At 34.2% G+C, this 13,207-nt stretch overlaps 1 protein-coding gene across 2 annotated transcripts in view; it reads left to right on the forward strand.

Moving 5' to 3' along the window:
* The window catches only part of LOC130442795 (EF-hand domain-containing protein D2 homolog), a 57,666-nt gene extending 50,319 nt beyond the window's left edge, over nucleotides 1-7,347 (forward strand). For both annotated transcript variants that reach the window (XM_056777150.1, XM_056777152.1), the window contains exons 2-3: nucleotides 2,951-3,233; nucleotides 4,288-7,347. In XM_056777150.1, coding sequence (XP_056633128.1) covers nucleotides 2,951-3,233; nucleotides 4,288-4,422 — 418 coding nt within the window. In that variant the 3' untranslated portion in view covers nucleotides 4,423-7,347. The remainder of the gene's footprint in view (nucleotides 1-2,950; nucleotides 3,234-4,287) is intronic.
* Nucleotides 7,348-13,207: the final 5,860 nt, after the last annotated feature.

The raw sequence follows: 13,207 nt of genomic DNA on the forward strand, positions 1-13,207 counted from the left end.
CAATAAGATGAATCATTGGAGTGGAGGTAAATAACAAAACGTGATGGATTTTACGTTGTATCAAAAAGTGGGTATCATAATTGAAGACAGTCACGTAGGTTTTTTTCTCTTTATGATTATTTATCAGTAGTAAAGTTACTTGGGCAAAAAAATAATATAAATGGGTAGCTCACAATCAGTGTAAATCACGACAAGTTCATAGGAAGGTTTTTAAACTCATTAACATGTTAAATATGAGTTAATTAACCATTATTTATTAATATTATTATTTAGAAGAATTCCTTGAAAATCGAACGATTAAATGATCATTTGATATCACTTTTTTAACATAGGTTTTGAATGCATTTTAAATGTAATTTTATTACAGATAATTGCATTTTGAATGGGGGAGAAATAAAAAACCTTTTGATATTTTTATTTATCGATCATACATAATAAACTTTTCATTTACAAACAATGTGAACCACTCTTATCTATTAATCCATCCCCACGTAATGTGTCTTCATAAGAAAAGATTGAGTTATTTTCAAAATAAAGGTCTGAATTTCCTTTTTAATTTTTTTGGTTCAGTTCCACTTTTTAAAGTTTCACAATACAATTTTTATTTAGTATTATTGAATAAGTGAGCTATCTTGCAGACTTTTTTATTGGCCATAGTAACCTCTCACCTCAAAATCGACTAATTTCTTGACAAAAAATATTTTTAATACATTTCATCTACCACTATCAGATAATCTACAGAGAATATTGACTAATCATGACAATTCTAACTTTTGTCAATTTATTATACATACTATACAAGTTTTATAACATACTATTTTGTAGCATGGGGTTTTATAGCACGAAGAACGTAGCAAGGAATGCTATAAACCAACGAGTGGACAAAATTGTCTTATGAAACAATTGTAATACAAAAGTATTCATAATTTGCCCATATTTCCATTCCAAATTAAAAAGTTATGTGAACATTAATCTAGACAAATTTCGGTGACTATAATTGGGTGGTAATACACCAACATCTTTCATTATGTTTGCGATTTTTACTTGGGCAATTGAGCAGCAAATGCTAACTGGGAAGGTTCCAGTTCTTTTCGGATAACCTCAGTATTTCGACGTTTAGTGCGATCAGTGCAATCCTCAAAAGGTTTCAAGGGGCGTCCTCCACATTCTCTGCTCTTCCGAATAGGTTTTGTAATAGGAAAGCTGATGTTTTGTTCAATCCAAGTTTTGTTTTTTTCGTTAAAACGTACAAAATTCCTATGAGATGCTAATAACCTCGATTTGTATTCCGAGATTAATCGACTTTGCAAATGCTTGCTTTCAACAGACAAATCATCTACCTGTAGGGCAGTTTGCACTCTATTGTCTTTTTAGTAAGTAAAAAGTGCAAATTCACGTAGAAATAGAACTTTAAGCAAAGATCTAACAGGATCATTCACTTTATCTACATACATAGACGAATAATAAAAAAATAAATTAAAACATTGCAATATTTTATTTCAACCATAAAATTAAATTTATACAAATAAAAAAACACATTCACACTTCCAGGAAGGCAATCCATTTTATATACACAATAGTTGAAAATAGTTTTTATATACAAAGCCGGAAAAAACACAAAAAGGGTCGCGTTTTATGAAACATTATACAGGATGATTTATAATAGATTTTTTAAATCTGATCAATAAATTATAACTATTAGTATTGAATATCACTCGCCTTTAGAATTTTGACATTAATCTATTTATAACGCGCAAAAACAATTTATTTATTGTTTACTATTCTTTATTCACAAAATAACACAATATGAATTTATAGTTGGTATTACTGGAAGCTATTTTCCGGCAGCACTTGACTCATCATTAATTGTCATTCACTGTAAGAAATCCAGATAATCAGTGTTGCCAGAGCTAGTACATTTTAGTGTATTTTATATGCTAGTACATTTTTCCTTTTTTCTACTACATTTTCCCTGCGTTCGTATTCTCCCAATTTCTCCCACTGGGAGCATGTACTATACCAGAGGCGTTGATATCCAATAAGTTATTCTATAATAGAATACAATTTTATTTTTGTGTCTGAAATTTTATTTTTTTATTTCATTACTTACCTTTTATCTTTATCGTTGATTTCTGCAAATATAAAGTTATTTTATATTTTCGTTTAATAAAATAAACTAGAAATTGTACTAGATTGTAACAATAATTAGAAAACAGAGCCAAGTTGATTTATATTTAGATCGTGAGATTTTTGTACTGCATTGCTAATTTTATCGGTAAACTTTATATAAATTTTTCATCCTTAAAATAATAATTGATACAGTCTATAACATTTTTGAAAAAAAAAATTTAATTTAAACTTATGTTTATACATCTTTCTATAATTTTATTGAAGTTGGTACAATCTAGTACATTTTCTAGTTCAATTTTTACATTCAGCTTTTAAATTGTGGCAACACTGCAGATGATGTTTCATTTGATGCCGCATAAATAAATTTTAGGATTTTTTGGTTGTTGTTACCCTTTTAATAACATTTGCTTTAGACACTCATTTAATTTGTGAAAATACAAATATTCTTATTGATTATCAAACATCATCGACTATTTAGGTCACAGAGAGGTCAGGCAAAGTTTCGTTATTATTTTACGACATGTATTTTACAAATGGGTCATTGGTTGTTTTGCCTTTTCAGCCGTTCTTGCGATTTTGTCGGGAATTTCAAATCTTTTTTGACATCACATGAAATATTTTAGTATTTATCTCCCCAGTAACAAAGACGCAGACCATAATAATGTCAAGGTGAAAATGAAAAATTGGTGAATCAAATTGAATTCAAAACGAACTGGTATGACTTCTATTTTGTACCCTTGATACATAGATAACTATAATGATCACATTGAACAAAATATTCTGACCGCAAAGCCACAAATAACAGAAATCTTTGTTATAGGTTTAACACAAACAAAGACGGTTACCTGAGTATAGATGAGCTGAAACGTATGATGGAAGTCTTGGGAGCTCCACAAACACATTTAGGACTGAAAGCGATGATTAAGGAAGTAGATGAAGATGGAGATGGTCGTTTGTCCTTCCACGAGTTCATGCTAGTATTTCGCAAAGCTCGGGCGGGAGAACTCGAAGAAGACTCTGGTTTAGCACAGTTAGCTAAACTTACGGAAATCGATGTTGAAAAAGTCGGTGTTAATGGTGCCAAAGAATTCTTTGAAGCTAAAGTAAGTCACATTTAGCTCCATTTCTAGTTGTTTTGTTCGTAAAACACAAGCAATCTGAGGAGAATTTTTAATAGTTGATTCATTGAAACTTGTACATGTTATGGACCAAGTGATTCGTACAGGCATTATTAATAATGTTTAGCTCTATCTGATAGTGCGAGTTAATTACTGTTTCAACTTTATTTTTGTTAAGTTTGGAGGGTAACAATAGAATTGGTTACGGAAGAGTTACGTTTTGTACAATAACTGTACTCCATATGAAGGCATGTTAGGAACGAAGCTGAAAGTAGGACTTGAAAACTCTTCTATACCACAAGAGGTATTAATTCAGAAGACGACTTTGAAAAACTATTATCTACTGAGAACGCTTTTATCAAAAGTAACCTAGTGGATTTTACAGAAAATGATCAAGAAGAGCCAGCCAAATATTGAGAAATTAAGAAGATTCTGAAAAAAATGATCCAGTAGAGTTCGCCAAAATTACTGTGGTAGGCTCCGCCGAAAAAGATCGAGTAGAGTCCTCAAGAAATAATCTAGAAAAGTCGGCCAAAACTGATCAATTGGAGTCTGCAAAAATAATCAACTAGAACCCATAAAAAAATATTGTAATTCGTGTGTATAGTCTCACATTAGAAATTAAGCCTGTTGAAGTGTACTTGCAGTAGAAACCCGGATCATAAGGTTGAAAAGTTAAAGATAAAAACCATTAACTAGCTTAAGGTACACACACACATAAACAAAAGGACCAGTCTGAGATTTGGGTTGACATAACTGAACTCGGAACGCAGTTAGCAAATGGATTTGGACGATGATTACTCAACAGATAACAGATAAAAGATAAAGAAGAGCACCAAAAGAATCAGAAAAAATATCAACTAAAAAAGTAGTAAAATCGCCAGCAAGAAGGAAAAAATAAAAGGAAGACAAGGTAGACCGAGTACTGAATATAATGACTGAGATGGAATCAGATCAAAAAACAATTATAATATAGCTGGCAAACACTTCTTTACAATACATTTTCTATTTTCTAATGATCATAATTTTTTTTATTTAGATTGTCGAGCTGGCGAAAAAGAGTAAATTTGAAGACGAAATTCGCTTAGAACAGGAAGAAAGAAAGCGCCTCGAAGAAGAGAAAGCTAATAGAAGACAACAGTTCTTAGAAAAAGCTGCAGTTTTTAAATATTGACCACGCGATTGCCGTTTAAGGACACCACCCATAATTGTTTATATATAAATATATTAATGTTCAAAGACCTTTGTTTTCTACGTCAAATTAATATGAGTAAAATCATATAAGTAATAAAATAATATTTGTTCCTATTATTTATTTTTCCAAAAATACTTTTCACAAAAGCTTTCTCATTATTTTCGTATTCTCCATTATCCTTCACCTTGTGTAACTCCTCCATATATTTCATTGTCTACAATCTCCCCCCCTTTAAACAATATTTTCCTGTTTTTTTTTCTTCTCACATTTCAAATATTCAAATATTCTTTGGTTTCATCCACTTGTCAATATTGTCTTGAACTCATCAGAATTCAACTTGATCCAATAACAGGTTGGATACATTGTAGTATCGCAGGTCTCCTTCATTTCTGTATTTCATGATGATAAGAAGTGATATTCCAATTAAAGTTCAATGTTCTTTTCAGTATTGCCGCTTATATTCTTGATACTTCAAACCTGTAGCAAAGGTTAACTTCTAAGTTGTGTTTGTCCTCTTTCCCAGTCCTTATTAGCTCACGTGATAGTTACTACTAACTGTGATAATTTAAATGTAATACTACTGGTTACACTATCTTAATTTCCATTTCTATCGTTTCATTACCGCAAAAATTATGTACAGAAATATTTGCTGACCCCCATTGACCTACAGATTAAATATAATGATGTAGAAAATAATGGAGCTTTGAATGTAGCATGTACCTAATTTGTGCATTTATAAGCTTATTGAAATGTTTCAAACTGTGCCAGATCATTATTTTTGTTTGATGGAAAACAATTTCAAAAATAGTGTGAATTGCCTACAGTTCCTCATGTTTAGAAAAATACGAAAGGGTTCCATTAATTTTCATTGGATCTGAGAGACAATTTTCCCAATATAAAATATAAATTAATTGACAAAAAAATGCCATGTGGTTCTCTGATATATTCATACCTTCAGTTAAATATGAAATTTGTTTCTACAGATTTCATATTTATTAGTTTCTATCAAAGGCAAATATTTCGGTTTTTCTAAACTTACAGGTGCTTTAGATCTTAGATATTCCAGTACCCCATTGAACCAATTTATATCTGGTAGTCCAAAGTTTCGAAGTATCCATGAGTTCATATTTTAGATTGTACCTTAATTCAATGTGGGGAATTTTTTAAATGATTTCTAAGTCATGGTTATAATTAAAACTATTTACTCAAGACGAAAAGGTATACATATATCCAATCATGAATTTAGTAGCGAAATTCAAATTATTATCGGTGTCATGAAATTCTTTAACAATGAAAACAAATGATTGGATACCTATTCAATTTATAAGAAACAGGGGTAATTTGCTCACTTATTTTATAGGGTTAGTCTCATAAATTGTACCACTTGTCAAAATAACAAATTTAAAAACTAAGCAGCTTAGCCTGAACGGTGTCGTTTCAAATATGAGAGCTTTTTCTAAAAGCGGAAAGCAAAATCTTTTATCTCTGTTGACACAGCCTTCGTTGTAGGAGTTTGATTAATACTTCAACGAGGGATTGCATGTTTCTCATTATAAACAAGATTGATAAAAAAAATTCACTAAAATGTAAAGTTATGTAGGAGCTATGGCCGTCAACAAAAAGTTTCTTGCTATTCATCTCGAATCTGAGTGATCAACCGCTGAATCCAAAGGAACTCAAAGGGGCCTATTATAGTAGGACAATTGGAAAAATTCCAGACTCATTACAGTTATATATTCATCTTTGGTACCACAAATTTTATTCAATTGATTGTCTTTTATGAATTTCAGATAACCAGTTCCTAATTTGGTCTTGAGATAGGGATGATCTGATCTGCAAAACTTCTAGTCATTAAAGGGGGATGATCACTTCATTATATATCCACTTATACTGGCACTAGTTGTAATTCCTTATCTAAAAGTCACCACAAATAACTGCAGAGAATGGATATTTGAGTATTCTTAGGTCCTACATTGAATCATATTTTCAACTATATATGTTTCACCGTAACCCAATCATTTTCGTTTAGTTCAATGACTCGATTAGTGTTTTTCTTTATTGATGTTAGAGTAGGTTTTGGGGTTTCCAATTCCTTATTGGCCCGTCTTGAGGTATTGAGCATTTTATATTTATTTCTGGAATCTTTTGCGGGTAAGCGTAGGAAGTATTATTTTTAAGACACTTTACTATCTTCAGATAGTGGAATTCCACTAATACTAACGAATGTATCAGAAATATCCATTGGTACATTTTCTAAATGTATTAACTACATTACCAATACCAAGGAATACTTAGTATGTTTGCTCAGCAACAGTGGAATAATCATCCCAAGTTTTTTGTAAACTGTACGGTTTTGAGGTTTTTGGGCCATTCGGGACCAACTGCACTTTATTGTCGAATATCTCTTATGTTTATATATAACCAGTATTCGATAACTCCAGGAAAAAACCAGGTGAGGCTGTCGTGTTGAGTTCATGGTATTTTTCTACTAAATATGATCATCGGTGCCACATACTATCCAACAGCATTGCACAGGCAATCATGGTTGTATTAAAACTTGTTCTTCGGCTCTAAAGTTTGTATTTTTTTGGCAGGACATTTTTCATGAACTGTAGAAAGCCACTTTGGTCGACATTGTTTATATTAAACATGCAAAACTTCATTTTTTTATCTTTAACTTCACTACTAAACAAAAACTCTTGCAGTCTGCTTGATTATAGACCGTACGCCATATTTTAGATTGGACATAGCTCCCCATGTAGAGGTTTCCAGATATTAAGATGGTGCAGTTTTTCAGGCGGTACAATATAAGACACTTTCATTTATTATTTTATTATGCTGAGCTTATGTATTAATTGTGATAATTATTTTTGTATAGATGTTTGAATATACTTTATAAAATTATACACTGTCTATTTTTTATTTTCAATCTTGTTATTTCCACAAAAAAATGCATTTGCAATTTGAGTTTTTGAAATCTTTAAATATTTATTATACTAAGTTGACTAAAAGGGGTGTGCTCTTTGAAATATATCCTCGAAAAGAATGTGTTCAACATTATTTTTTCTATGGTTAGAACCCAATTGAACTCTTTAATAAGAAATATAAAAAAAAATGTATAACCCAAACTTCCAAAGCAATAATGCTGCAACTTCGACAAACATTTAAAATAATATTGAAGTTATTGATGTCAATACTTTTCTTCCTTGCTCGAAATATGTATTTAAGCCGAAAACTCAACCCGGTACCTTTCCAGAATATATGATTTTATTATCCAAATTTCCTACAAAGCATGAGGGCAACCTGGAGTACACAGTATATTTTATTGAACGGGATCTAAAAATTTCTACCACTCTCTAGAAGATCGGCATCTTATCGAAGCGACCAAACACTTTGAAAGGTTTAACGTTGTCCCATCGAGTATGAGGAGCCAAAACATTCTCACCATCCTAGATTTCTTAAAGTAATGTGACTTTGAAGAAGCATAAATCTACCTTGTTAACTTCTACTTACTATTGGATTCGTTATTGTAAAATGACCGTCCTCAACGTCTTACTTAAACGGTTCCATATGTACCTTAGACACTTGTAGTTTCATTAACTCATATAACGACCATAAATTAATTATAGGTTATGTATACAATAATAATGGTATTTAAGATAGCATAAACACGCATAGTGTGTTCTTAATAGTCTGGACATCCATCGAGAACAGTAGTCAGATTAATGAAACCACTTCATTCATTTATATATCATGTTATTTAAGATGCTGTTAATTAAGTTATTTATCTTGTATGATATTACTCAATATTTTTGTGATTGGCAAGTGGATGGTATTTAAATTTAAAATAATGATCTAAACAATATATTAAATGAAATCATCTTTTCAAAATATTCTATAGGTATCAAGCTTTTAACAATGTTGTTGTTGTATATGCAATAATTTAATAAACTGTATGACGATATAAGATTATTTATCTATCTTTAGTTTTCAATTTATAGCAATGAGGTCAGCAATTTTTATTTTACAAGACACAATAAATTATAAATTTAAATAACGTTTAATTAAATCTGCTCTGATAGTTTGAAAATTTTTTAAAAATTCCTGCATTAGTATTGTTAAATATATTATTTCAAAAATAGAGGTATCATTCATAAATTATGAGTTAGCATCATAATATACAGTGTGAGTCGAAGCGAATTTGGCATCTTAATTGATTTAATTTCATGATAGTATATTTGTATGGCATATATTCTAGTACAAGGTGTCCAGAAAGGGTATTTTTTGATACCATATGAATTGGAATTGGATTATTTTGATAAACCTTACTTTAAAGGTATCCCCATACAAAATAGTCGAGCGGGCTAAGGTCGGGGCTTCTGGGAGGCCGGTTGATGTTACCCCTTCGCGAAATGACTTTATTAGGGAATAATTCATTCACAACTTCCATCGAGTCATTCGAGGTATTGAATTAACTTAAAGAGTGGCATCAAATTCCGGTTTCCCTCTGTATTGCTGCCATTTCTGACCTGATGTTATCCTTCAATTGGGTTAGGTTCGTTGGATTATTTTGATAAACCTTATTTGCAAGGTATCCCCATACAAAATAGTCGAGCGGGCTAAGGTCGGGGCTTCTGGGAGGCCAGTTGACGTTACCCCTTCGCTAAATGACTTTATTAGGGAATAATTCATTCACAACTTCCATCGAGTCATTCGAGGTATTGAATTAACTTAAAAAGTGGCATCAAATTCCGGTTTCCCTCTGTATTGCTGCCATTTCTGACCTGATGTTATCCTTCAATTGGGTTAGGTTCGTTGGATTATTTTGATAAACCTTATTTGCAAGGTATCCCTATATAAAATAGTCGAGCGGGCTAAGGTCGGGGCTTCTGGGAGGCCAGTTGACGTTACCCCTTCGCTAAATGACTTTATAAGGGAATAATTCATTCACAACTTCCATCGAGTCATTCGAGGTATTGAATTAACTTAAAAAGTGGCATCAAATTCCGGTTTCTCTCTGTATTGCTGCCATTTCTGACCTGATGTTATCCTTCAATTGGGTTAGGTTCGTTGGATTATTTTGATAAACCTTATTTGCAAGGTATCCCCATACAAAATAGTCGAGCGGGCTGAGGTCGGGGCTTCTGGGAGGCCGGTTGATGTTACCCCTTCGCTAAATGACTTTATTAGGGAATAATTCATTCACAACTTCCATCGAGTCATTCGAGGTATTGAATTAACTTAAAGAGTGGCATCAAATTCCGGTTTCCCTCTGTATTGCTGCCATTTCTGACCTGATGTTATCCTTCAATTGGGTTAGGTTCGTTGGATTATTTTGATAAACCTTATTTGCAAAGTATCCCCATACAAAATAGTCGAGCGGGCTGAGGTCGGGGCTTCTGGGAGGCCGGTTGATGTTACCCCTTCGCTAAATGACTTTATTAGGGAATAATTCATTCACAACTTCCATCGAGTCATTCGAGGTATTGAATTAACTTAAAGAGTGGCATCAAATTCCGGTTTCCCTCTGTATTGCTGCCATTTCTGACCTGATGTTATCCTTCAATTGGGTTAGGTTCGTTGGATTATTTTGATAAACCTTATTTGCAAGGTATCCCTATATAAAATAGTCGAGCGGGCTAAGGTCGGGGCTTCTGGGAGGCCAGTTGACGTTACCCCTTCGCTAAATGACTTTATAAGGGAATAATTCATTCACAACTTCCATCGAGTCATTCGAGGTATTGAATTAACTTAAAAAGTGGCATCAAATTCCGGTTTCTCTCTGTATTGCTGCCATTTCTGACCTGATGTTATCCTTCAATTGGGTTAGGTTCGTTGGATTATTTTGATAAACCTTATTTGCAAGGTATCCCCATACAAAATAGTCGAGCGGGCTGAGGTCGGGGCTTCTGGGAGGCCGGTTGATGTTACCCCTTCGCTAAATGACTTTATTAGGGAATAATTCATTCACAACTTCCATCGAGTCATTCGAGGTATTGAATTAACTTAAAGAGTGGCATCAAATTCCGGTTTCCCTCTGTATTGCTGCCATTTCTGACCTGATGTTATCCTTCAATTGGGTTAGGTTCGTTGGATTATTTTGATAAACCTTATTTGCAAGGTATCCCCATACAAAATAGTCGAGCGGGCTGAGGTCGGGGCTTCTGGGAGGCCGGTTGATGTTACCCCTTCGCTAAATGACTTTATTAGGGAATAATTCATTCACAACTTCCATCGAGTCATTCGAGGTATTGAATTAACTTAAGGAGTGGCATCAAATTCCGGTTTCCCTCTGTATTGCTGCCATTTCTGACCTGATGTTATCCTTCAATTGGGTTAGGTTCGTTGGATTATTTTGATAAACCTTATTTGCAAGGTATCCCCATACAAAATAGTCGAGCGGGCTGAGGTCGGGGCTTCTGGGAGGCCGGTTGATGTTACCCCTTCGCTAAATGACTTTATTAGGGAATAATTCATTCACAACTTCCATCGAGTCATTCGAGGTATTGAATTAACTTAAGGAGTGGCATCAAATTCCGGTTTCCCTCTGTATTGCTGCCATTTCTGACCTGATGTTATCCTTCAATTGGGTTAGGTTCGTTGGATTATTTTGATAAACCTTATTTGCAAAGTATCCCCATACAAAATAGTCGAGCGGGCTGAGGTCGGGGCTTCTGGGAGGCCGGTTGATGTTACCCCTTCGCTAAATGACTTTATTAGGGAATAATTCATTCACAACTTCCATCGAGTCATTCGAGGTATTGAATTAACTTAAGGAGTGGCATCAAATTCCGGTTTCCCTCTGTATTGCTGCCATTTCTGACCTGATGTTATCCTTCAATTGGGTTAGGTTCGTTGGATTATTTTGATAAACCTTATTTGCAAAGTATCCCCATACAAAATAGTCGAGCGGGCTGAGGTCGGGGCTTCTGGGAGGCCGGTTGATGTTACCCCTTCGCTAAATGACTTTATTAGGGAATAATTCATTCACAACTTCCATCGAGTCATTCGAGGTATTGAATTAACTTAAGGAGTGGCATCAAATTCCGGTTTCCCTCTGTATTGCTGCCATTTCTGACCTGATGTTATCCTTCAATTGGGTTAGGTTCGTTGGATTATTTTGATAAACCTTATTTGCAAGGTATCCCCATACAAAATAGTCGAGCGGGCTGAGGTCGGGGCTTCTGGGAGGCCGGTTGATGTTACCCCTTCGCTAAATGACTTTATTAGGGAATAATTCATTCACAACTTCCATCGAGTCATTCGAGGTATTGAATTAACTTAAGGAGTGGCATCAAATTCCGGTTTCCCTCTGTATTGCTGCCATTTCTGACCTGATGTTATCCTTCAATTGGGTTAGGTTCGTTGGATTATTTTGATAAACCTTATTTGCAAAGTATCCCCATACAAAATAGTCGAGCGGGCTGAGGTCGGGGCTTCTGGGAGGCCGGTTGATGTTACCCCTTCGCTAAATGACTTTATTAGGGAATAATTCATTCACAACTTCCATCGAGTCATTCGAGGTATTGAATTAACTTAAAAAGTGGCATCAAATTCCGGTTTCCCTCTGTATTGCTGCCATTTCTGACCTGATGTTATCCTTCAATTGGGTTAGGTTCGTTGGATTATTTTGATAAACCTTATTTGCAAGGTATCCCCATACAAAATAGTCGAGCGGGCTGAGGTCGGGGCTTCTGGGAGGCCGGTTGATGTTACCCCTTCGCTAAATGACTTTATTAGGGAATAATTCATTCACAACTTCCATCGAGTCATTCGAGGTATTGAATTAACTTAAGGAGTGGCATCAAATTCCGGTTTCCCTCTGTATTGCTGCCATTTCTGACCTGATGTTATCCTTCAATTGGGTTAGGTTCGTTGGATTATTTTGATAAACCTTATTTGCAAAGTATCCCCATACAAAATAGTCGAGCGGGCTGAGGTCGGGGCTTCTGGGAGGCCGGTTGATGTTACCCCTTCGCTAAATGACTTTATTAGGGAATAATTCATTCACAACTTCCATCGAGTCATTCGAGGTATTGAATTAACTTAAGGAGTGGCATCAAATTCCGGTTTCCCTCTGTATTGCTGCCATTTCTGACCTGATGTTATCCTTCAATTGGGTTAGGTTCGTTGGATTATTTTGATAAACCTTATTTGCAAAGTATCCCCATACAAAATAGTCGAGCGGGCTGAGGTCGGGGCTTCTGGGAGGCCGGTTGATGTTACCCCTTCGCTAAATGACTTTATTAGGGAATAATTCATTCACAACTTCCATCGAGTCATTCGAGGTATTGAATTAACTTAAGGAGTGGCATCAAATTCCGGTTTCCCTCTGTATTGCTGCCATTTCTGACCTGATGTTATCCTTCAATTGGGTTAGGTTCGTTGGATTATTTTGATAAACCTTATTTGCAAAGTATCCCCATACAAAATAGTCGAGCGGGCTAAGGTCGGGGCTTCTGGGAGGCCGGTTGATGTTACCCCTTCGCGAAATGACTTTATTAGGGAATAATTCATTCACAACTTCATTCGAGGTATTGAATTAACTTAAAAGAGTTAAGATATACAGGGTTTCCCTCTGTATATCTGGTATTTTCATAATAAATACTCCATATTTGATTAATTGTTGTTTTGTGTAGTTTCATTTGTTGTTGAACCCAACTTGCGATTATTTTGAATCTGTAGAATAATTCCTTTATAAAGAATTATTGTTAATAACAAATTATAAATAATTTTAACAAGATAAGAAATTAGATCGCAAAGA

This window comes from Diorhabda sublineata, chromosome 4 (assembly GCF_026230105.1).
Source record: "Diorhabda sublineata isolate icDioSubl1.1 chromosome 4, icDioSubl1.1, whole genome shotgun sequence".
In the NCBI taxonomy this organism is placed as follows: Eukaryota; Metazoa; Arthropoda; class Insecta; order Coleoptera; family Chrysomelidae; genus Diorhabda; species Diorhabda sublineata.